Consider the following 25,296-nt stretch of genomic DNA (forward strand, 5'->3'; position numbering starts at 1 on the left):
TGGATTAATCGACTCAACCCACAGCAAATGTATCAGCAGCTACAGTATTTTCTTAGGCTAATTAGTTGATTGGTTTGATAATTGTTGAAGTAATTTTTAAAGCAAATATACAAACATTCTCTTGTTTCAGCTTCTTCAATGAAATTATTTGCTGCTTTACTGTGTCTTATGTGATCATAAAATGACTAATTTTCGGTTTTGGTCCAACAAAACAAGAAATTGGAAGACATCACCTTGGGCCTCAGAAAATATGAAGGGCATTTTTCATTATTTTATAATATTTGATAGGCAAAACTATCAATTGATTAATCAAATGATAATTCAAAGAATTGTAAGTTGCAGTACTGATAACAACTTTGATTAATCATGAACCCCAGACAAATAGTAGCCTGTCTCCCTGAGGAGAGAAGGGCAGCAAACTGTTTCTTCCCTTGGATCTCTTTAAAATATCACTTGTAAACATTTGTTTTTAGGTGATTATTTTGTTGTTTTGTTGTCTTCACTTATCTAATTGTGTTTTAATTGTATTACTACAACATGGCTTTTGCATATGTACAAAATAAGTAAAGTATCATAGATGCCAAAATATGACTACAGCTATGTAACTACAACGACTACAATGAATTTCTGACTTTTCTGTAATATTTAGATAGACAGACAGCCAATTTATTTATCGCCAGGGGGAAATTTGCTTTATGCATTATTATTATTAGTTAGTTTATACGTTTTCAATACATCTATCATAGCATTACTGTTGTTTTCGTTATATAACAGTCAAGTGAAAGAACCTAAGATAGGCTGCCTGACTCATATCAGCTGGTTGGCAGTTTTTATTACCAACAACCAACACAGTGCTGCCTTCGTTATGTGTCGGAAAATAGATGTTTATTAGAAAGCACATAAACAACCTCATTAAATACCAACTAACGCCGCTATGGAGTGAAACGTATATGATAACAGTTGCCATGAGATCATGTTTTAGCCAAAAAAATGAAATAAATAGCTTCCTGAGGTCAACTGATGATGAACTCCATCAGCATTAAAAACGCGTTTACCTTCCTTTTCTTCCTTATCTTAAACTGTAACGTTAGCTACATGGTGATCCCATGAGGCAGCAGCTCAACATTACTGTTGTACGGTGTGTTTTTTACTCTTTAACATACAAAACGTATGTTTTTAAAGGCTAACTTCGTTTCCGATTAAGGTCATTTCAACGGCAATTCCTATTTAGAGTGGGAGCACTTAAAGGCAACATCAGTACTGCAGCTACCAACTGTGCTGCTGTCTGACTGGAAAGACGGATGGTCAGGGCCGTCCCCGTCTAACCTGAACATGCAAGTGTAACTTGATTCATGCCCGTTTATAGTGCTAAACCAGGTTACACGTTTATTTAGCCTTAGCTAGTCAAGTAACGTTTCCTTTAATCATGGAGGACGACTGTGTTTGTGAGTACGACTCGACCTGGGACACAGAGAGTGATGGAGACGACCCGGCCGGAGAGAGCCAAACCCGTCGGTCATGTCAAGACAAAAACAAATCTAGCTGGACTCTGTCAACTGTACGCGCTTTAATTATTATTCAGCCAAACCATAACGTAATCTAAATAATGTCATGGCGTTGAATATGTTGACTTGTAACTCATTGATAATATTGCCATGGCTGAAAGCTAATGATAGCTAGCTTTAACGTTAACGTTACGCCTCTGCTGCAGGCTTGCTAACTAGCCCAGCTAGCCGCTTACGTTAGCCTACTTTGAGGGGTTATGTCGCTGTCGTTACGTTTAAATATGTATATTGGGCTGCTTACAGTGATTACTATGCAGTGTGTGTGTGTTTAATTTACGGTTAAATGATCATTTTTAATTTAGTGGTTAAGCCCTATTGCAGAGTGGGAAATGGATTAGTTTGGCCTTACATATGTCAACTTGTAACGTTACTGTGACGTTATAGCGTTATGCCAGCTTTTTACTGTCATTAGAAAGATAACAGGGTACAGGGATTACGTAGTTGTTTGAAATACGGATGCATCAACTCTGAATAATAATCTTTACCGCCACACAGTTTATATAATGGTTAGACAAGATGCAGGTTAATTTCACTTTCACTTGTATTTGCAGTGGCATCATACGCCCAGAAACATGAGGGCAGCAAAGGACATGCAGAACTACAGAAGAGGATATCCAGTAAGTAACAGCAAAGTAGGATAACCAAATGCATCTCTTAAGCACAACTAAGAGACATCAAAGTATTTTTTTCTTTTGACAGAATCTTACAGATGACGAATGCTCAGAAGACAAAATGAACAATTTGCAGTTTTATCTCAATAAATTTCCCTCTGCTCCTGATGGTAACATTTTTAGATATTCTTACAATATATTTTCAGTGTTTGGGAAGGTCTGTGTGCAGTGACTCAATGTTTTCTTTATCATTTGGCACAGATGTTTACATTGAATCATTTCTTAAGGAATGGAAAAATGACTACAAAAGACTGGAGAGAGTTCACTCATACATTCAGTGGTATGTATTGTTTACGCCTTGTGGGGTACGTTTTTTCGGGTGTTCAGTCTGAGGTTACAAAGCTAATATCATCTTGTTCTGGTGACCTTGCAGTCGGAAGCATGTTACACTATCAAGGAGTGTGCTACTAAAACAAAAAGCAATGCAAGGTCTGCTTGTCATGATTAGCAAAACGCATGTTCCCAAAAGTTCTATAATGCTAATGTCTGCTGCAACATTGCCTGTTACAGGTAGGGTGGGGTAAATGAAAAGCACTGCAAAACAAGCACCAGTAAGAAACGTCAGTAGCTTCCTACCTGCTTTTAAAGCACTTTTAGTGATAGATTAGTACACCTTCATGCATTGTTTAAGTATCCCACTCAAACTCTTTGTTCCAAATGAAAAGATCAAGATAAAAACTACCATTTTAATGCAGTGGCTTCTGGTTTGATAGATTTATGAAGGATCTCTCTTCTTGTCTCAGATGCCGTAGGTACGTACGCAGGTACACTCCCCAGAAATTTAACTACACTTCACGGCGACACAGACCACAACAACTGTGATTAGTCCGCTTGGCCGTGGTTTAGCGCTGCATTTCCTTACGGGTTCTCCTTCTCCGTGAACATAAAATCAAGGAGAGGGTTAACCTTTCCTGCTACAGCTTTCCGACCGTGGTCAGAAAGCACATGGAAGACACTTTGTTTCTGTCTCCACCAACGGAGTCGGTACTCGCTCCAGAGCTAATCCCTGTCACTCTCACTCGCTCTACCACACACTCCTCAGCATACACACATACCGGCCCTGCTATTCTCTTAAGAGATACGCTAGAACACAGACACACCAGCGCACATGTATAAAGCCTCACAATGGCATAGGCCACTTAAGTAGGCTACGGCGTAGGCTCTGCGTAGAGCATACGTACTTCTATAAATCAGCCTTAAGTTGACATTAAATTCCAGTTGTACTCAGAATAATGTCATGTTGACAGTGTCAAGCTTAGCTTTCTGATCCAAGACTGTTTATTAAGACGGCACAAAGAGTATATTTTATGGTGGAGTTATGAACAGTTGTATGAACAGCTGACGTCATCTTCACTGATTAAGAGTATGGTTCCAACAATAACATTGTTAATTGGTTTTGGGTTGTTTTTTCTCTTGAATCTTTTGTCACTGTAAGGCTGTTTCCTCTGCGAGAGCCGGGGGTTAATTACATGGCTTCAGAACTCACCAAGAAGGAAATTGAGGTAAGTGTGTCATACAAAAACAAGTCTTTAGATTAACACTATACCAAACCAAAAGTTAATTGGGCATTATTTGGTTGTCAACAGTGACTTACAGTTTCTGGCACAACATAAAGCAACACAACAAATGAATTTGACCATTTACAATTATGCCTGATTAGTGCAAAGCCAGAATCGAGACTCATCCATGAGGTAAATGTGTATTTTAGATGCTTTGGCTAGAGATTCATTATGTTAGAAAAGGCTTCAAATGGCGTGTGAATCACACAATAAATGTAAACAGCTGCCATAGTTTTTCTCACCTCAATCATTGCTTGAGTGATGCATTATTTCTAAAATAAGTAATAGAAGGTAAAAGCATTGGTGTTGTGGTAGTCTAGGAGTTGAAGACACTTGCCCCATTGTTGCATGTCATTTCTCTTCTGTCCTCATTTTCTGTCACCTCTCTGGTCTACTGTACATTATCAAAATGAAGGCAAAATGCCCCAAAATACTACTTAAACAGGTTGAAAGCTGCATTATGTAAAAGACTTCAGTGACCCCACCAGTCTGACCTACTCTTCATGACTTGTTATCAGCCTTTCCAGCCTTTTTTTTTATGTATTGCAAGACATGAGTTAGGACATTGGTTGTCAAGCAAACACTAAAATTATTAACGTTCTTCTATAGAGAAAATATTTTAATGTTTAGGAAACTTGTCTTCCAAAGCATTCAGCTCTTTTCATATGGAAAAAGAGATGAAGGCACATCAAGATAAATACTTATTTTCCTGTTTCACCCTGTACCAAAAGCTAAGCAGCTAGACATGCCTAGAAAACCTGTTGGAAACTCTTAACATGTTGAATATCATGTACTTCTTTACAGTTTGACCCATGTTGTGTTTTTTGTGTGGTCATAAACGTTTTTTTTTTTTTTTTTTCCTCCACTGCATATGATCACCAGGCCTTCAAGAAGAATGAGGATGCCAAAAAGAGACTAGTCGAGTCCTATGAACTCATGTTGGGCTTCTATGGAATGCGTTTGGTCAGCAAAGAGACAGGAGAAGTGAAACGAGCAGATAATTGGAAGGAGCGATTTGGAAACCTGGAGCGGTGAATATAACAAAGAATATCATATAAGCAACATCGGTGATATGTACTATTCTGTGTATAATTTCAGCTTCAACTGTCTCGTCTCTCACAGGAATATGCACAACAACTTGCGCATCACTCGCATCCTGAAGAGCCTCGGAGAGCTGGGCTTTGAGCACTACCAGGCGCCACTTGTGCGCTTCTTTCTGGAAGAGACTCTAGTCAGGAAGACCCTTAGCAGTGTTAAACGCAGCGTTCTTGACTACTTCCTGTTTGCTGTCCTAGACAAGCAGAAACGTCAGGAGCTTGTGCGCTTTGCCTACCTTCACTTTGAGCCAAAGGATAAGTTTGTGTGGTGTCCCAGAAAGATTCAGAAACAACTCAGGAAGACAGAGAAAAGATCAGATTCTGTTGGGAATGGAGATGGAAAAGATGAATCGTATTCACGGAGTAAAAGCAAAGATGGAGAAGCAGTTGTGCCACAGAAAGATGATGGACTGGATAATGTTGCAAAGGCTCAGAAAGGAACTGATAAAACGGCAAGTAAAGACAAAAACAAACTCTCAGAGCCATCCCCAGGGCCAAAACCAGAAGCAGAGACTGTAGGAAATGGAAACGCAGAGGCTGAGTCTAATAATAAAACTTTGGGGAATGGAAATGACTCTACAGATGGTGTTGATGAAATGGATCAGTCGCCCAGTCCTGACTCTGTGACGGCAAAAGCCACGCCCTGTGCTGACAGTGAGAACACATTTACCAACAACTCGAAGGACACCACCCAGGAACAAGACATTATGCAAACAGATGGGGACGTAGAAACTGAAAAACCACCGAAGAAGAAAAGAGAAGATAAAGTGCTGCCAAGCAACGGCTCTGCTGGGGACTTCGCCAGTGGGCCGATGGAGGAGAGAGCTGGTGCTAATAAAGCCACTGGTCAAACGAGCCCATCGGCGCAAACCCCCGCTAAGACTTCAAAACACTCACCCTCTCTTTCTTCTGGAAGAGAGGAAAAAATCCCAAGGACTGATTTTAATCAAGTGCCAGATAAAAAGGAAGAGGAAGAAACATCGCACGCAAATGTGTCGGCAACAAATGGGTCAGCGACGAGCACCGACAAAGTTGTGGACGAACAGACAAATGGGAAGGAGTTGGAGGATATTGACATGGAATCAAACCCCGCAAGCTCAGACCAAAATGTGGGGAGTTCATGAATAAACTGGATGATGGGAGAAAATACATTAATTTGAGCTTAAATGAAATGTAATATAGGGACAGAGTATGACCTAACATGACTTCCTGGGCCTTATTTCTACCTTATTTGATGTTTAGATATTGTTTCTTTTCCCCCTTGAAAGGAGTATATGATTTCATTAACTTGCTAAATGTGGGACTGGATGTGACTCAGTTGCCACATGGCCATAGGAAAATATTAAAAGGAAAAGGCTGGTGATATTCTATATTTTTGTTATTGTCAACAAGTCCCAAGAAAACGTCATAACCAACAACACACCGCAGACAGTAAACATGCTAGCATTATTAGCTTGCTAGTGGTAGTGCCAGCCCGGCTTCCCTCTTGCCATGCTAGTCATAACCGTCCTTCAAGTCTCTCCCCAAAACCAACATTGTGTTAGTTCAATACTTTCTGACTTCCCTTCCCTGTCTGTGACTCTTAGCTCCAAGCACCTTGGTTTTTATTGAAGTCAGGAATCCTTAAAAATCTTTAAAAAAAACAAACAATTGAAATCCTTGAGATTTTTTTTTTTTTTATAAAGGCTAAATAATTTCACAGCAGGTGACTAGTACGGGAGTAAATAGTGTTTTTGTTGGGGACTATTTTCAGCTGGGGTTTTGGGAGTATTTACAGCAGCTGGACGGTGCATGTGAGATTGACTGAAAAATGAACTACAGTGTTGGTGTTATTGTAATGAAGGAACATGTCATCCAGTCCATCACTGTGGCTCATTAATGTGTAGTTTTTGGACAATAGGACAATGTGGTATGGAGGAATACGCTACTGTATATGAGGCTTTGAATACACAGACAATTCTTGTGAGTGGGATAGATTCATGGTTTGTTTTGGTCTTCTTTGTGGGATTTGTCAACAATAAGAAAAATATAGAATATTACCAGACTTTTTAGGTAGTAATGACTAAGGCTGATATGTAATATCTCTACAGAATACATAAAGCACTATTATTAAAGTATATAAATTAAATGGTTTCAGCATTTGTAACACCTTAATACTTTCACAATTGAAAAGTTGTTTTGCACTGAATAATTATTGATTGGAAGAGCTTTGTTTTCTCTCTGGGCTGTTTTTGTGTGAGTAAAAATAATCTGTACTGGTTAATGTTTCTGCTGGACCCCGCTGTTCGAATAGATTTAAGACTGAATGTCACTTAACTTATATTTCTGTTGCACAATCTGTATGTTTTCATGCAGATTTGGGAAACAGACCTTTTGAACAACTGAAAGCCTTGCCAAAAATGTGATAAGACTGGTTGATTGTACAATATGTATGTCTTCTCTGCAGAACTGATAAAGCTTTGGCTATAATTTAAAAAGACCACTGTATGTTAATTTGACATGATTGAAGTCCATGAAAATGTACAAACCAGGGTTAGTATATTGATGCATCCTTTTTGTATTGCACTTCATGTTCACTTTTCATTATTGAAGTTTTGATATTATTTACATAATGAAAGGTAATAACTTTACAAAAGTGCTGAAGTGTTTATATATGACTCCCCCCCCCCCAAACTAAATCCCTGACTGTTGACAAAGCAGAATAAAGTTATACTATTTTTGAAGCTTTTATGAAATTAATCTGTGTTAAGCCAAAATCTGAGTCCCGTTATAATTTATTAAAGTGCAATTCTCAGGATAACACTGTGGTAGATGTCAGTTTATGCTTCTATTCCTGAGACTGTTTTCCCAGTGCAGCAGATGTATAGACAGAAATATTTTTTCTTGCAGCAAACAGACCGAGCCTCAGTGAAGTTACATGACTCACAACAGGGAAGAAGAAAGATGTTGAATTTAGAGATATTGATGCAACACAATTTGTTCAGGCCTCAGGATCAGTGTGGAGTCGAGGGGGTGAGTAAGGACGGTTAAAAAGATATACTGCTAGGGGTTTGAGCTTGCAGTTTGTTGCATTGTCCATGCCAGCCTATATTTATTGCTCTACCCATTCCCTATTTGGAATATCATAAATAAACGTTTAAAACTCTGTTGATTTATTTTATAGTTAGATTAAGATTAGTGCTTAGAATATGTGTCCTTTATGACACAGGAAGGAGATTTATGCTTTTTGAGGCATTTCAAAGTATGATGATGTGCTTTGTCTGGGGTAGAGTTGAAGCAATTTTGTTGATAGCAAAGTTGATAGAAAATGCCACTATTTTGTTTTTTAAGCACAAACATTCACTAAATTGTGAGGATTTGATGGTTATTTTGCCTTATGTGACAGTAAACTGACTCTCTTTGGGTTTGGACTGTTTATCAGACATCACCTTGGGCTTTAGGAAATTGTAATTGTGTGAAATTGTGATTTTTCAGTATTTTCTGACATTTAATAGACCAAACTGTCCATTAATGAGGGAAATAATCTACAGGGGTTGTCTAATGAAGACTTGATGGGTTGCATTATGGGAAAAAAAGGATCCAGTACTTTTGGAGTTTGACAAATTCAGCTCAGGATGTCTTGGCCTCCATTACTTCAATTTACAGTCTCTTGAGAGTCCCCAAACTTCATGGAAGTGTAGGCCTAATAGCCTACTAAATTGCCGAAGTGTCCTTTAAGTCATCGCACTTCTACACAGTAATAACTCAAACATTATTTGTATTTACCTTGCAGACATTAAGGATTTGTGTTTTAGGTCACTTTCTAATTGGTCAAAGCACGAACCCCCGCATATGTTCTATGTTTTTAGCTCAGCCCACTTTCTTGGTGTCCGAAACTGTTTTGCCTCTGCTTGCTTGCTGCCTCCCTCACTCCTCGTCACCCCCCTCACCCCTGAGTGTAGTGCGCCACATTGAGTTCAGCCCCATTCGGCTGGAGGCTCGGGTTTATCTGGAACCTGAGGAGGCCACTCAGGAGCTGCGCGCCGTGTGGTAAAGGAAGGCTCCGTTGCGGACGCTGGGGGGAGTGAGAGAGGACCAGGAACCGGGGATTTGACCTTTTCCGCATAAACTCTGGTTTGTGAGGGCGAGCGAAGGAGCCATGGCGGTGTTCTCTGCGCTTTGGGTGCTCTTACTGTGCCAGCTTTTGACATCATCCTCAGCCCAGGTAAGAGTGATCAAGTGCTGCATCCCTCCTTTCATTTAGCAGTCTGCATCTTACCTTAATGCGATGTGGGTTTTGCTGGTTTTCATGTATTAACATAGCTATTGCAAAAAGTCAATGTAACCTGCGGGTCCACCTATTGACAATAAAGGCTATGTCTTGTGTTGACAAGTGCTCTTTATTCTTCTCGTACAGTTATCAGCGACTGAATGTTTGTGGTATTGTGTCTGGTTCTGTAGGCCTTTTTTACTCTCCCATATCTGCCTAATCGTGTGCAGGTGGCTGTGCCTTTCGCAGTGTTTGGTTAAATTGGGGTTATGTTATCCCCTGAACCTGTGGAATGCACGGATTGGAGAGCAGCGCCACAGCGCACAATGCCACCTCTGTTCACTCAGGCTCCCCGGAGCAGTAACTCATTTTAAAAGTCCTCAGTGAAATAAGTTTATTTTGTTTAGATGAACTGTGAATTACTGATTTATTTGTGTTTTCATAGAAATTTAGTTTAGCCTTCCTCTTCTGCGTAAAGTAAGATTTAAAGCGTCTTTACGCACGATGAAAACCCATGATGCACTATAGTTGCATCTTGGTTTTCATTAGGTTGCAGTTGAATTGAATTTATGTAGTTAATATCTTTAGAATTATTGATTTCGTTAATTTTGTCCAGAGTAAAATTTTACTGATATTGAATACTGTTGAGGCAAAAATACACCAAACATTTGTCACCGCTTTCTGTTTTAGTCACTTCATGTCAAACCACAACCTACTCATGTATACAGTATTAGTGGTGTTAAAGAAACAGAGGATGCATTATATTACTCATGGAGAAATGCTTGATTTTGATACATTTGTATTGCAGAGGCCAGGCCCCAGAGGAGCTTCTGGGCCACCAGGACCCTTAGGTGCACCAGGAAAGGATGGCACTGATGTGAGTTGACCAGACTCCAACAGCTTCCTTTGACTTTAAAGCTAATGCGCCTTATAATTTTGGCCTATTTAAGATTTAACTAACTCCAGTTAGTAGATAATAAAAAAAAAAAAGATGTTAGCACCTCATTTGATTATGGGTTTTCTTTCTGTGAGTAATTAATTGATTTATTTTCCTCATCTTTTAAGAAAAATGGGGTGTCAAGTTACAGATCAAGATCACCAAAAATTTGAATAATTTGTGCCACAGTCTCTATAGTGATAGTTAGTTCAGTGGACAGCTCAGTGGCTTCATCTCTTTTTCATGTTATATTTCAAAAATTGAAATTCCTACTCAGTTACCTTTGGTAGAAAGTGTTTTCTTTGTGCATAAATGCGGCAGAAATGTTTCTAGATGTTAGTTTTTAATCACACTGACTCCTCCCAAAGCCCCTCCTACGAGTATGAAATCATTATCGTGGATGTCAGGTAGGCAGGGTTTAAACATGTGTCTACTAAATCGAGTTCTGTGGGTAAAAAAATATTGTAGAATTGGCTGGTTAATTATCCTTTCCTATTAACCCTTCCAAGCTTAGATTATATTCATACTGTGAATAGCTCAGCTTCTTTTTTGGTCATAAAAACTCATACAGTGTAATGTCAGTCAGCCTAATATGTGTGGATTTCCATTATTGTATCTCATCAATGTGGACAATACAAGAACAATCTAATGAAATTTAGGCGGACACACTCCTTACCCTTTAAGGGGTTTTGCTGGTGTGTAGGATATGATGTTATGGTAAACAAGTATGACGTAAAAATGATGTGATTTAATTGCGCAAATTAAAAAGGAAATTGGATTACAGGGAAGCCAAGTAAACAGAAAAAACTTTGGTAACAAAGTTAAACCCCTTGTATATCCTTTATATTTATGTCTCTGATTTTTGTCAAACTCTTGTGTTAAATAAAAAAAAACATTGTAAATGTTGTCAATCCATGTCAGGAAACCTTTAGTTGTGATTATTTTTGGGACTCCAGTAAAGTTTAGGCACACAGAGGGCCCATTCATACATTCCCCAACCTTGTGAGACCATCTAGAGTTTCACCTCACACCTCCTCCCCGCACCTTCAGCCCCCCTGTACAAACCAAGCTGAAGCTTTTATCAAGTAACCAGTCAGCATCAGGTCAGTTTAGTAGTGTTTGTTCTTCCCCCAGTCTCTGCAGAAGCTACACAGCATGTCCTATGTACTGAAGCAGATCAGAGACTCACTGCTTTAGCCACTTTAATGCATTGTTGGTATTACATTAAGTTATTGAAGGATTTGAATCAAGATCTCCGTCTCTATAATCAAACACTGTGGTCTCTGGAAGTGCGGAAACGTTTTGTCTGGCTATATTACTCACCTTTTCTTTCTCATTAACAGGGCAAACCTGGACCTGCTGGGCTGCCAGGGAAATCTGTAAGTTTTACAACACGTCTGGTCAGTTTTACTTAGGTACTGTATGAAACTTATTGAGGTGGTGATGAATATTTAAGGCCCTCCACAGTGTTAAATTGGTACAACTTGTTTAACCGTGTATCCCAATTTAAACCTTAAAATATTACTGGAACTTCTAAGTGTACACGTTAATAAAATCCTCATACAGAAACAGAACTGTTGTCTTCTCAAAGTAGTCTTTTTTTGATGCAAATATTTCTTTTAACTATATTTCAAAGAAAGCCTGAAATAAAATGTAAAAAAAAGACCCTCCACTGCTCTTCCAAAAAAGTCAGACTATCCTGCTTTCAGCCATAAGTAAAATTGCAATACCCTCTCTCTTTTCTGACCCCGTTTTCCACCTTAATGATTTTTGCACAGTCCCTGATATGACCCAAAATTCCAGTTTGTCTTAAAGGGCTTTACATCTGTACAGCATGATACTCTCTATCCTTAAACCCTTGATTCGGATAAGGAAGAAGATTTTTTCTTTCATTTGGCTGATGATGTTCAGATAAAAGAAGTAGAAATTAGAATTGATATTAGAATTGTTTTCTTGGGTAGATAAATGATTTATTGTGCACTACTTCATAAATCTCTGTCTGTGTAGGGTCCCAAAGGGAAACCAGGGATACCAGGGACAGCAGGAAAACCAGGCCTGCCAGGACTTCCAGGAGTGGACGTAAGTGTCCAATAAACACACACACAGACTATTCTCATACCAACATCAACACACAATCTTTTGTCTGTGTCAAAGGATGTCAGAAAACAATGCCTAAACAGAGTGTAGTATATGAAAGTGAAATGATTATTGATTGATGTTTAAAATAACAGCAGAGCACGAGCCAATGACGTATAACATATGCTTCCTCTTCAGGGTTTGACAGGTCCTGATGGTCCTGCTGGGAAAGATGGACCCTCAGGGGAAGCAGTAAGTGTGTCTTAGTCTTTTGATCTTGCTGGGATGCTTATGTTAGGCTTAAAGATGCAGCCAATTTAAGTTAATGAGCTTATCTACTACAAACTCCCCCCTAGTAAGACACATATGTATGCAGAAGCACTGCATGTTGATTGGCTGCTGTTATATAAAGCTATTTAGGGGGGGGTCTAACAGGGACAAGGCCCGTGTTTCCTCTGTCAGCATGGATTTGTCTAGCCGGCTCACCCTCTTGGTGGGAATATTTTTAATGAGGGATCAGAATCGGATTTATTTCTTGCTGCTTCCCTAATCCGGCCCGGAATGCACACAGTTTCCCACCAACCTGTGAGACTGTAGGGGATGATGATCTGTTGCCCTGACGCTGAGGGAAACGGGTATTATCCTCTGAGAGACACAAGAGAAGACCGAATCACAACACATACATCTGCACTGCTACATCTTATGATTTCACTGGAAGGCACATTACATGTAAGATATGAAAGAATAAAGATTGAGGGACCTCCGCTGTAAGGCTGCAAATTCACCGTCAAGACAGATAACACCCCCCCCAGCAATTCAACTAATTAGCCAACCTAATGAGGAAGCTTGCGTCAGCCAGTGTCCCTAATTACTTCGATTACTACACTGTCATGGCTGGTTCATAGTGCTGAAGAGTCATGCAAAGACAAACAGGATCAAACTGGTGGAGTCTGAGACGGAGAATAAGCTGGTGTGCACCAATAATCTGCGAACAGTAATGATGACTGTTCCATTTTCTCAACACAATACAGATTTAGTATTGTATTTACAAGTTGATTTTTCACGCTACCTCACATTTGTTTGTTTCGGATTTGTGTACCAGTATACTTCGTTGTCTAGTTTGCACACAGGAATGCAGTGAATAAGTAACATCACTGCGTTAGGCCTGTTTTTTGCCCTCTCAGGCAACACAAATACAGCTGTGAGGGAGGTAAACAAAGAGTTCTAGGAGGAGAAAGGATCATGGGGGTTAGAAAGAAGAAGGAGGGGCGCAACACAGGTTACTGACAGGAATAATACTGTAGATGGAACATGTAAACAAACTGAAGTCAGTGGACTAAAGACGTTTTGTAAGTATCTTAGATCAAAAATACTTGTTATTGTGTCCTCTACAGCTAACAATACTAAGTAAATGAATTGTTTTGGGATTTTACAACCAAAATACATATGCAATCAAATTCATTGATTTTGAGAGGAAATAAATAGAAATTATTTTAATTGATCGCAATAATCACCAAGATGCAGACATTTTCTCCTCTCAGTAACTAACAATTAAGTATTTGTGATCTACTTTCTCATGACGTACAGCAGAAGAAGTCTTGTCCAAATGACATATCAGCTTCCTTTTCTTTTGAGTAATTTTTTTTGAATAATGGATTTGCCAATAACGTATTTGATAACGTATTTTCAACACTGATTGCCATACAATGAGAATATTTATAGAATAGGTATTTAGGTATTTATAGAATATAAGATATAGCATATATAGCAACAAAACTCCTTTTTCCGTATTGTGTCTAGCTAGAATGTGACTAGCAATGGTGTCAAGCACAACACACACAATACACAAAGCCTTATAGTAACCACCCTTACAAGAACTAAAAAGAGCTGTTGAATGGCAGCCCCCATTCGTAGGCTAAAACCATGCAGAACATTAACAAACTTTCTCAGACAAATTTGAATCTGTTAATATAGTTTGAATTGTACACAGTAAACAATTTATCCATGTACTATAATAAAAAGGGACAGATATGGTCAATGTGCATATGTTATTTAACAAGCCCAAATTTCAGCTAACTATAAAGCGAAACCACACATTGATAAGCATAGTGTTCAAACGGTTCATACGAAAAACTCTTTTGTTTGATTATGTCGGAGAGACTGATTGTGGTATTTTTGCCTCGCTCTCTACAGGGTGACCCTGGACCTCCTGGGCCACCTGGACCTCCTGTAAGTACCCCCACATACTATGCAACACCTAAGAAATATCACAGAGGTACACAACAGTCGGTTCTTCCAGTCCTCTGACGGGTCTTCGTTATTACATTGACCATATTCGCCTGAAACACTTCTCATTCTTTGATGCTTTACCATGTATACCACCTTAACCCTACACAAAAGCAGAGCAAAAGCAGTTACTCCTTTTCAGACTGCACTGGATCATTTTAAGTTTAGAGAATCAAGTTCTGTAATTGTGCACGTGTGAAATCAGATCTGTTAACACAGCTCTAATCAGACTAGGTAGCCCCCAGCTGACATAAAGGTAATGAGGACACTTTTGAAAGTGACAGTGTCACATATTGTCACATTAACATTCAAGATTATAGTTTGCTCTGATTTAACTTGACTGCAAAAGTACATATTCACCTGACAGCAACAACCTGGTACAAACTTTCAAAGCAGATTTAATGCAGTTATACATCACGCGGTGGATATTGATGTGAGCAAATCGAATCATTCCCTTGGTGTTTGTGACTTAATTTGCCTTCTTGTGTCTTCCGTAGGGCAGAGGGAGACCAGGAGCTGCAGTGAGTACACAGCACTGTCTTTTTATAGCATTCTTATGTGCAGACAGGAGATTGTGATGTATTTGTATCATCCTTACATATATCACTATAACTTGTTTATCAACCTGAGACAGCATGCTTGTACAAATTAGACAGTGTTGTAGCCTTGATTGTGCACTAGATCTACACATGTACTCTGATGTCTTGCACACACCCAGTGTCTTTTGTTTCCAGGGACTACCTGGAACCAACGGGTTGCCAGGCGGAGTCGGACCCCAGGGTCCAGCGGTAAGTATCTGATCTCTCCAATTAGACTTCCTGTCATCCTCATGAAGCCACATCCTCTGATTCAATGAGATAGTCAAATAATTCCAGTTATCTATTACATCTTTGATTTAATACCCAATTGGCCACAGACAATTTAATGTATTAGGTGAATAGGCAATGTGAGAAAAATCCATACACAAGCCTCTGCAGCTGAAACACTGAATCTGATACTGATTGAGATCCAGCTGTTTTTTTAACTCACCGCTCTGCTGGAATCAGCCAGCACAACATTGCCCTAAATGTCTATACAACGTAGCAGGACCAGTAGGATAAGAATAACCACTGGAGAGGAAGGACTGGCCTAGTCTCTACTGGGTCACACTTTATTTGGATTATCCAATGCTCATGCTCAGTTTATGTGTAATTAAAAGCTTGCTCAGTTTCACAAGACCCTAAGCTATTATTAGCAGCAGTGTGAAGGTATTTTTTTGTCTGGGTCAGAATTCATCTTATGGTTAAATATGCATATTTTGAACTTGACATGATGTCAATTAGATTATCATTGTCTGATCAGGGAGTATAAAGTTGACTGGACCATAGAGCTTCAAGCTGGTGTGCACATTAAACACAAGGATCCAAGAGCATTGAACTATTCATTGAGTAAGGGGAATGGATGAATAGATGGATGGATGAATGATTTTCAAAACAAATCCATATATTGCCATGCATACCATAACTAAGAATAAACAAAAAGTACATATCTTGCATTATTAATGCATAGACCTTCATCAGGATGCTACTTATAGCAAACATAAGTACATACAGGGTAACAGAATATACAACCACTTTTTCCTCCAAATGTAAACTGTAAAATGTAAAGGATGCGTAGCATGTAGACATAAGTCATCTCAAACAAAATGGCAGAATCATTTCAAACAAACTTACTGGTGTTGCAGCATGATCTCAGACAAAGGATTGGAACAGAACACACCCATATAACCTCCCCTTCTCTAAACTCCTCCCCTGTGCATTGACAGGTGAATCTCTCCACCCACTCCTGGTCTCACAGAATTAACATTCAAGCTTAAGATTTTTGAACAATTAGGATTGTTGTCAGGGTTACCATAGTATACAGATCTTTAGCTCTACCTTTAGTTGAGTTAGTTAAAGATCCCCTCCACACATTTTAAGATGATAGCCTACAAATACTCTTATAATACTCTAATAATAATTTGTGTCTAATATCGTTTTCCAGAAAAAAAAAGGTCATTACCTTGTTAAAAATTCTTAGAATTACATCTACTCCATCTCCCTTGTTGAGGAATATCTCCTACTTCACTGGAAAGTCCATTCTCTGTGTATGTGTGCTGGAGGTTTCCAGTTTCCACATCACACTTTGCAACCTGTAAGTTGCATGTTGGACCACGATTGGCTGCCAAACTAGTTGCGATGTCACTAAAGCATGCTCGTAGGTACAGATATAAGGTGAGCGCAGAGAAACCTTCCCCCTTCAACAGATGAATTTGAAAACCGCTGTCCAGTGTCAAACTACGCAAACATCATTCTACACAATAAATGGTCAAACATCCAAGTTAAGTGGCAATTAGCAAAACTGTCAGTTTTTCTGAGTGGAGGGGGACTTTAGGTGTTACTCTTCCCTAAGGGACGACCACAGCTGATTGTGATAACTGTGACCAGATGACTTCACTTAGCTGAGATGTTGCAGATTGACTCTAACTTTGATACAATCATGAAAAACTCTCTTCACCGATTTTAAACTAAGGTGCTGAAGATGCTACTAATCTTGGTGCTATCTATCCGTTTCTCAGGGTTTGGAGGGTCTTCCAGGACTTCCTGGACCTTCTGGCCCTGATGGACCACCAGTAAGTGCAGTTACTATTATTATTATTATCATTTGATAACTGGTGCTGCCAGTACAATATAGTCAAAGACTGTATTCTTCCACCGCCACCCAGTGGATCTGTTCTTGCAGGTCTGTGGATTCACAGATCTCTCTTAATGTGTGTTGTCATTCCTCCTTCTGTCAGGGACTTCCTGGTACTCTTCATGATCTTAGCGGTGACCTTCTGGTAAGTTTTCAATCGTGCACCTGTGAGAGCCACATAATGACAGTGAACTGAACATGCGTCCCCTGCATACAGTGAGTTTAGAGTCCTTAGTGTGTCGTCTCTGTCCTCTGCAGTGTCCCGCCATCTGCCCCCCTGGTCCCTCTGGTGCTTCTGGGATGCCAGGATTCAAGGTAAATATAGCTTATCATGGTTGTTGTTAGATTTGTTTTGATTTACATGCTGCTCAATAGATCCGTGGGAATATACTCAACTCATGTCACCCCACAACCTCACAATACGTTTCCTCATGCACACTCATCGTGTCTATATTCAAGTCTGTGTATTTCTCCTCATGTAGGGTCACACGGGGCATAAAGGAGACAAGGGAGAGCTTGGCAAAAATGGAGAGAAGGTGAGTTTATTATCTAACAGATATTTTGACCACTGTCAGTGATATAATGTGGCTAACGGGGTTAAATAATAATGTAATCAGCCTAGTATGTGCAAAATATTGGTTTTATTGTTTTATTACTTTATGTAATTTGGTGTTTTGTTGCCGTCCTAAGTGTCCTGTTCTTTTTCTAGGGTGACACTGGTCTACCTGGCCCACCAGGTATTCCTGGGACTGTGGGTCTGCAGGTGAGTTACATAAACATGATTCAGAACTGGTGTTACTTTTCACTTGTTACCTGCACATAGGTTTTGTCCGTTAGCATATTTAGTACAGCTTATCCAGGCAATTTTTTTAAAAAGTGTTTTTTCTTATGTTTTAAAGTGCCTTCACAATGCTCTTATGCTGTGTTTCAGGGCCCGCGTGGTCTCAGAGGTTTACAAGGCCCAATGGGATCTGTAGGAGACAGAGTAAGCAACTTTTAGAACATGGCCACTACTTCCTTGTTCAGCTTCTTATCACTCACAAAGCAGACAGAATTTGTGTACTTACAGTACGTTTCCTTTGACCTTCCTTTGTCTCTAGGGCCTGCCTGGTTTCAGAGGCAAACCTGGCATCGCTGGCATCATTGGAAAGACAGTGAGTCTCTCCTTGTTTGTAACACATTTGAAATAAATATAATATAAATATGTGTTTGGTAGTAGTTTACAGCCAGAATAGACAGCTGGTCCCATCAATGAATAGCTCTGTGTGTTTCATCTGATGTCTCCAGGGTGACGCCGGAGAAAAGGGACCACAGGGTTTCAGAGGACCCAAAGGAGAAATTGTAAGTAAACAACTTTAATTTGTGACTATTAGTTTCATAAATAAGGATGTATGAATGACACTCTAATGTGTCTTTCAACAGGGTAAAATTGGTCCCAAAGGAGGTCCTGGAGGAGCCGGACCTAAAGGGGAGCCTGTAAGTGCATATCTGATTACAAATTATGCATTTTTAATATACATCACCTCTTAGAACCATGAGGATTATATGTGCTGTCTTCTACAGGGTATTCCTGGCAGAGATGGCAAAGATGGTACACCAGGGTTAGATGGCGAGAAGGTAAGTCGCACCTTTTCTTTATGCAAGCGTTGGGCTTGAATTAGTTGTGAGTCCACATAAAGTGATTGTGTGAGTAAAGCTGATGTCACAGTCACTGTGGTGTCTGTGTTGATAGGGTGATGCTGGACGCCATGGGGTAGTTGGAGAGAAAGGACCAAATGGACTTCCTGTGAGTATTTTGAAACAGATTTAGGCGTCTCCTGTCTAATTGACAATAAAGGGTGTTATTTAAATCAATGATTGTAACACCCACTTTCTTTTCTGTTCCAGGGTCTACAAGGAAAGGCTGGTGCAAAGGGGTCCAAAGGAGGAGTTGTGAGTATTACATGTAAATAGAAACAGACTTTAACCTTAAAACTGAGATCAGGACCATGGAGGACAACTTTTATCTTCTCCCTTTCTTTTACACCAGGGTGATCCAGGGAAGGCTGGGGAGACAGGACCTTCTGGAGAGCCAGGTATTCCTGTATGTATCTGATGGGCTTTTTTGGGAGGGGAGGGTAACAGCCTCACTGACATGTCACTTAACCCCACAATGTTGCATCTGGACTCTAAACTTTCCTGACTTGTCCACACCATCTTTTGTCTCCTCCCTCAGGGTGACATCGGCATCCCAGGAGAGAGGGGGATAGCAGGACCCAGAGGAGTGGCAGTAAGTGCATGCTTACACCAGAAACTAAGGCTATGTCGAGCTGTTGTCAAATTGATAGAAAAGCTTCAGAAGCATATATTACAAAGCATTTAAAAAATAATCTTTGCCCCATTTAGAAGCCAAATTATTAGACTCTCTGCTACACAGAGGGTCTGTAAATTTAATCAACTTACAGAATTTAGACTCAGTTTTCAACACTTTAAAGTGCACTGTTCTAGCAACTAGTGTGGCTATCTGAATGCACCATGACTGGAAAAGAAATGCAATGAATGTAAAGCACCCATCTTAAAGACCGCAATGCATATCAGCATGCAGCATAAGATAAAACTGGAATAGCAGAATAATAAACTACTGCCCTTCGAAGTTAATGATAGTCTACAGTACTGCGGCTGATTCAGTAGCCTTGCTAAGGTGGAGTTAGTAATGAAGGGCCAGTGATGAGAGCCAGGTATTCATAAAGGAGGAATTCATAAACAGAGAGGTCTTTGTTTTTCACATCAGACCCTGCGCCAAAGAAAAAAAAGAGATAGAACAGCATAGGGATTACTTCTCTCGCACATTGCACTGCATAATGAATCATACTTCACACAACCATTGTGCTTATTTTTTATGTTCTGCATCTCTGAATTCCTGTTAATATCCAGTTTGTTTTACTACTGTGAGCTCTTCCTATAGGATTACATGACAATGTCTGTTTCCAACAGGGAGGTATTGGACCAGTGGGCAACCCTGGGCCTCAGGGAGTGAAAGGCTTCCAGGTCAGTTGCATTACATCACCAACCATTATCTTTTTTGTTTTTAATTTTTTGGTTAACTCACACCACAAACTGTGTGTGTGTGTGTGTGTGTGTGTGTGTGTGTGTGTGTGTGTGTGTGTGTGTGTGTGTGTGTGTGTGTGTGTGTGTTGTACACAGGGGGTAAATGGAGCCTTGGGGGATCCAGGTCTTCCAGGTCCAACAGGACTCCGTGGAGAGTTTGGTGAAAGGGTGAGTTTGACGTGTGTGACAATATGTCCCAGGGTTCAACGTCACTCACTGTAATCCATCATACAGTATAGGGCTCTAACTTTCTTATAATAATAACAAATATATTCTCCCCATTATAATTGATTCATCTACCAGTTAGTTTCTCAATTAATCTATTAGTCATTCGGCCCATGAACTGTCAGAAAATAGCAAATCCTTTACTCTTTCATAGAAGAATTAGAAAACAGCATAAGAGACTGGAACCAGAATATTTGGGCATTTTTTCTTACAAAAATGACTCAAAACGATGATCAAAAAGTTGCCGAATAGTCAATTTTCTGTCGATTGACTAATCAATGAATTGAATCAATCCAGCTCTAATACACTATGTAAAACAATAAAAACAAAAACAGGTAAAGCTCCCAAAACACAAAAAACCCTTCATTAAGGGTCACGCTTTCAAATTCAAACATGAAACGTTATCAAATGTCTCTGCACACCAGCATTTCTACACACAAACACAGCCAAAGATAATGTAACTATCCAGGTACTGTACGTCAATAAGCAGGTCATCCCACCTCAGTCTCAGTGGTATGAACTCAAACTGCAGCCGGGAGAGAGCTCAAACACAAAAAGGCCTCCTGTTCAGAATCTGAGGACAGAACAATGGCGGTCTTTATATCGCTCCTGGTTCCCCTCAACCAGCCCACCTCGCTTCCCTTCATCCCCCTACTTTCTGCCGCAGCTGCCCTTCCACAAATATCTCTACATGGCTCTTATTTATTCTCTCTCTCTCTCTCTCTCTCTCCCCGTTTCCAATCCTATAGGGTCCAGTTGGAGCATCTGGAGCTAAAGGAGACATGGTAAATATTTAAGTCACAGTTCAAGCTGGTCAACAGATCATACAGTATGATCTCCACTGAATGCCCCGTGATAATCCTCAACCTGCTTTTTAAAGTTTGTAACAGAATAGAATAAAAAATAAAAAAATTCTCAATTATGATGCTGAAACTCTTTAATCAGCCCAAGAGATCAATGAATGGTACTAACGAAGAGAAAAGGCATACAAACAAAAACTGGAGTTGTGAGATTGAATGAAATAATTCAGATATTCTGTTGTCTCTATAGGGTGTGGCAGGAAGTGATGGTTTACCAGGAGAGAATGGCGAACCTGTGAGTATTTCCTTACATTTCACTGTCCGATCAGAATCCAAACACACACAGTATTAGTGCTCTCGAGACCCATTACTTCAGTCAGCAGTGATTAGTTTTACAATTGGTATGCTGTCGGTTTTCGAATCGATACATATTTTTACTTGCACCAGCCTATTTGGCCCCTCAGATTCTCTGGCACAAGTATTTTCAATACTTCCTGTGAGGCAACTTTCAGTTTTTCTGCTGCCCAAGAGAGCAGCTGAAAGTGTTGATATCTTTAAACGTATAAAGTGTACAATCTATCTGTTTAGCCTGGTGGCTTTTAATTAGAATGTTTTATGGCCATTATTTAAATTAATTTATTGTGTTGTGTCTTTGGATGGCTCTAAACTGTATACAAGGTGCTATACAAATAAAGTGTATGTGCTGTGTAACATTTCGTAATGTCACGTCATTTCACTTATTTCAAACTTAACACACAGTATGTCCTGATTTTCAGGGTCCTTTTGGCCCAGTTGGACAAAAAGGAGAGGTGAGTTACATCAGTGTTTTCATTTACTGTTACTTATGTGTCCTCTGACACTTATGCAGTGTTTCATAACTCCACTTAGACCTGCTTCCTCCAAACCAGTTCTCTAGACACAGTAGATGTCCTATTAGCACAAAAATAGTTGGATCAGATGTTGGGTGTGGGTGTAATTAGCAGCACAAGTTTGTGTCAGCTCCCTCACTAAACATAAAAAATGGAGTCTAGCTCTGAGCTGTTGCCCACTCGTCAAACTCATTGCACATGATTCTGCTTCACATTCCAGGTTTAATAGGATTAATTAGAGATGGGTATTGCTGCTTTAGTCCTATTGGCCTGTTCGCTGCTAGTGCCACAAGGGAGAGACGAGTCCCATTAAGCCGCAGCAAAATGTATGTAATTAGAGACACCGTACTGATGAGCCTCACTTTCATAGTTCCATTTACTGTTTGCTGTGCTCGTTGGAGTAATTATCAAGCAACAGGACGCCATATGAATCCGCCACCGCATTGTCTCAACAGACCCAGTTTACACCTTGGTTGGTGTTTAGTCAGCGATCAAATCAAAGGCTTATGGATGTTTTTAGCTCCAGTTTGGAAGAAATTGATTTCTTCATTTTTGCTAAATGTAATGAGTTATTTAATGGATAATTCTTGTTGATTATAGGCTGGAAAGCAGGGTGAACTGGGACCTAAGGGCGTGACAGGCCCACAAGGAGAGCTCGGGGCTAGAGGGCCTCCAGGAAAACAGGGAATTATGGGCTTCCAAGGGGAGCAGGGTCTGCCTGGAATTGCAGGAAAGACAGGTGTACCCGTGAGTGTTTTTATTTTTTAATCTGTTAAAAGCTTGTGATTGATTGATGCATATTAAATAGTTAAGTTGATGTTTTCTAATGAACTGCCTGAATGAGCCTAGACCTTAAAAATGTCTTATCAACTTGTGTTTCAGGGTAAACTGGCGAGTGAGCAGCACATCAGAGAGCTGTGTGGCTCAATGATCGATGGTGTGACATCTTAACTAATTCAGCTTTTTTCTGTAATTCCCCCTAGTGTTGAAGAAAAGTTAAGCTGGATAATTGACCCTCTGGTGTTTTCTATCACGCAGACCAGATTGCACAGCTGGCGGCTAACCTTCGAAGACCCCTGGCCCCTGGAATGGTGGGCCGCCCCGGCCCTGCAGGGCTTCCAGGAAAGCCTGGAGTTGTTGGCTCTATTGGGCATCCAGGTTCCCGTGGACCACCAGGGTACAGAGGCCTGCCAGGAGAACTTGGAGACCCAGGTCCCAGAGGTAGGACAATTAAAATCAGTATGGACCTTTTATCTATTGGTAGGAGCACAACAATCACTTAATCAGCGCCTCTTCAGTTGTACAATGACATGATCTAACTAGGAGGGACCTCGGCTAAGGCCATGCCCTATCTCGCAGTGTTAACAAAAGTGAAACATAATTAGTGTATCCACCCCGTGATTTGGACCTGCTCCTAGGCGGAGGTTATAATAATAACTAAATCAATGGTTTAAGGTCTTGTACTCAAAATCCTTCCTAAGTGAAAGTGCAGTATTAGCATTAGTATTATTAGCAATATGTAAGTATCAAAAGTAAAAGTACTCGTTCTGCAGAAAATGTCCCCTGTGACTGACATATATATGACATTATGAGATTAATAGTGATGCATCAGTGTAGTACATTGCTAGTCTAAAATGTTTTACATACAGTCAGGTTTAGTCCAGTGAGTCTCAACTTAGGGGCCGGGCCCCTCCAAAGGATCACAATATTAATCTGAGGGGTCGTGAGAAGTTGATGATTCTACCTGTTTGGGCCTTGAACAGCTATTTAAATGAAACCATCTGATAAGTTTAGAGGGGGAATCATCCTTTGGTGGAATTGCTATCTACTCATAGGCATCTTGAACAAGGGGCCCAAACTAAACACTACACATTTGTTACGAGTCACAAGCCAATAGGTTTGGGAACCGCCAGTTTAATCTTAAACAGTGTTCTGTATTTTGTAAATTTATCATTTTTGTTAGGTTAAATCTTAATCGAAAAGTAAGAACTATTTTTGTCAAATAAATGAAGTAAAAATAAAAAGTACATATCTCCTTCTGAAATGCAATAGAGTAAACGCATAGATGAAAGTACAGTACTTGAGTAAATGCATTTAGTTTATTTCCACCACTGATTAAAATGTTCTGCTTTCACAACAGGTGATGTTGGTGAGCAAGGTGATAAGGGATCTATTGGCAAAGCCATCGATGGGCCCACTGGAGACCAAGGATACCAAGGTATGTGGTTTATACAGTACACGCTAATTAGAGCTTGAGCTAATTGGAGCTACAACGTTGTCACTATCAGATTTAAAGTCACTTTACTAAACATAAAGACCTCACTCATGGCAGACATTTTGACTTGTCAAACACAGATGTACCTGATAAAAATAAGAATGGCTGCATTCCATTATGGTGTGCCAGTTCCAGGCCACACACACTTGAATGGTTTACTGGCTTACTTGGATTACTTGTTACTTGTTATTAGTTACACGTTTTCCTGCTATGACAAGTCAAAATGTGGCAATGTGAGAAAAGTCTATTGTGGTATAATTCGTACTTTTTCATTGACATCAAACAAGACACGCAACAAGGTATAATATTTGATGCAAAACTGTAGGATATATTTTCTCATCTTAAAATACAAGAGTCTGTTACAAAACCGTTAAAAGAACTGCAGCACTTTGCCTTTGGCTCATTACCTGTACGCTGTCAACAGGTCTTCCAGGGGTACCTGGAATTGTTAAAGATGGCCGTGATGGATCTCCAGGAGATCCAGGTGAGCCTGGAGAGCCAGGCAGGGTAGGTAGGACTGGGCACCAGGGAACTCCTGGAATCTGTGATACATCAGCCTGCCAGGGAGCATCGGTTGCTGGAAAATCCTCCAACCCCAAAAACCATTAAACATGACTTCCTGCAACCTGATGCCATCCACCCCAATGCGGAAGGGTGATAAGTGAGGGAAGGAAGGAATGAAAGAAGAAAGTGATCACAAAAAAATTTCCTCTTTATTTAAATACATGCATCACAAGATGGCAAGAGTAACATCAAACAAATGTGATATTTTGAGAGGAATAGAGGAACATCCCAGGAGTGACATGAATACCAGAGTAACTGAAAGACAAAAACATCAAGATGACATTCAGAAATAAAGTGGACAGAGGCACGGAAGAGTCCAAGAGA

General features: G+C 40.0%; 2 protein-coding genes across 3 annotated transcripts; both read left to right on the plus strand.

Moving 5' to 3' along the window:
• Window positions 1-1,232: 1,232 nt before the first annotated feature.
• On the plus strand, window positions 1,233-7,692 carry ogfr (opioid growth factor receptor). 2 transcript variants are annotated; one of them, XM_078255409.1, is made up of 7 exons: window positions 1,233-1,334; window positions 2,117-2,182; window positions 2,265-2,346; window positions 2,438-2,516; window positions 3,672-3,738; window positions 4,678-4,826; window positions 4,918-7,615. In XM_078255409.1, the coding sequence occupies exons 2-7, from the start codon at window positions 2,138-2,140 to the stop codon at window positions 6,014-6,016; spliced, it is 1,521 nt and encodes a 506-aa protein (XP_078111535.1). In that variant the 5' UTR covers window positions 1,233-1,334; window positions 2,117-2,137; the 3' UTR covers window positions 6,017-7,615. The 2 variants fall into 2 exon arrangements, with proteins under 2 accessions (XP_078111535.1, XP_078111534.1); XM_078255408.1 differs by having other exon boundaries at window positions 1,236-1,558; window positions 4,918-7,692.
• Window positions 7,693-8,802: 1,110 nt separating this feature from the next.
• col9a3 (collagen, type IX, alpha 3) lies at window positions 8,803-25,233 on the plus strand. Its single transcript, XM_078255412.1, has 32 exons — window positions 8,803-9,096; window positions 9,950-10,018; window positions 11,422-11,457; window positions 12,086-12,157; window positions 12,353-12,406; window positions 14,348-14,383; window positions 14,938-14,961; window positions 15,175-15,228; window positions 17,037-17,090; window positions 17,256-17,297; window positions 17,411-17,467; window positions 17,635-17,688; window positions 17,862-17,915; window positions 18,084-18,137; window positions 18,253-18,306; window positions 18,440-18,493; window positions 18,575-18,628; window positions 18,716-18,769; window positions 18,885-18,938; window positions 19,040-19,084; window positions 19,182-19,235; window positions 19,368-19,421; window positions 20,126-20,179; window positions 20,336-20,407; window positions 21,214-21,249; window positions 21,515-21,559; window positions 22,041-22,073; window positions 22,734-22,880; window positions 23,016-23,070; window positions 23,172-23,354; window positions 24,274-24,351; window positions 24,833-25,233. The coding sequence occupies exons 1-32, from the start codon at window positions 9,031-9,033 to the stop codon at window positions 25,015-25,017; spliced, it is 2,037 nt and encodes a 678-aa protein (XP_078111538.1). The 5' UTR covers window positions 8,803-9,030; the 3' UTR covers window positions 25,018-25,233.
• Window positions 25,234-25,296: the final 63 nt, after the last annotated feature.

This window comes from Sander vitreus, chromosome 7 (assembly GCF_031162955.1).
Source record: "Sander vitreus isolate 19-12246 chromosome 7, sanVit1, whole genome shotgun sequence".
Taxonomy (NCBI): Eukaryota; Metazoa; Chordata; class Actinopteri; order Perciformes; family Percidae; genus Sander; species Sander vitreus.

Coding starts and splice junctions, on each gene's coding strand:
- ogfr (XM_078255408.1), top strand. CDS start 1,427: ATGGAGGACGACTGTGTTTGTGAGTACGACTCGACCTGGGACACAGAG. Junction 1,559..2,116: donor CTAGCTGGACTCTGTCAACT/GTACGCGCTTTA, acceptor TTGTATTTGCAG/TGGCATCATACGCCCAGAAA. Junction 2,183..2,264: donor ACTACAGAAGAGGATATCCA/GTAAGTAACAGC, acceptor TTCTTTTGACAG/AATCTTACAGATGACGAATG.
- col9a3 (XM_078255412.1), top strand. CDS start 9,031: ATGGCGGTGTTCTCTGCGCTTTGGGTGCTCTTACTGTGCCAGCTTTTG. Junction 14,962..15,174: donor GAGGGAGACCAGGAGCTGCA/GTGAGTACACAG, acceptor TTTTGTTTCCAG/GGACTACCTGGAACCAACGG. Junction 15,229..17,036: donor TCGGACCCCAGGGTCCAGCG/GTAAGTATCTGA, acceptor TCCGTTTCTCAG/GGTTTGGAGGGTCTTCCAGG.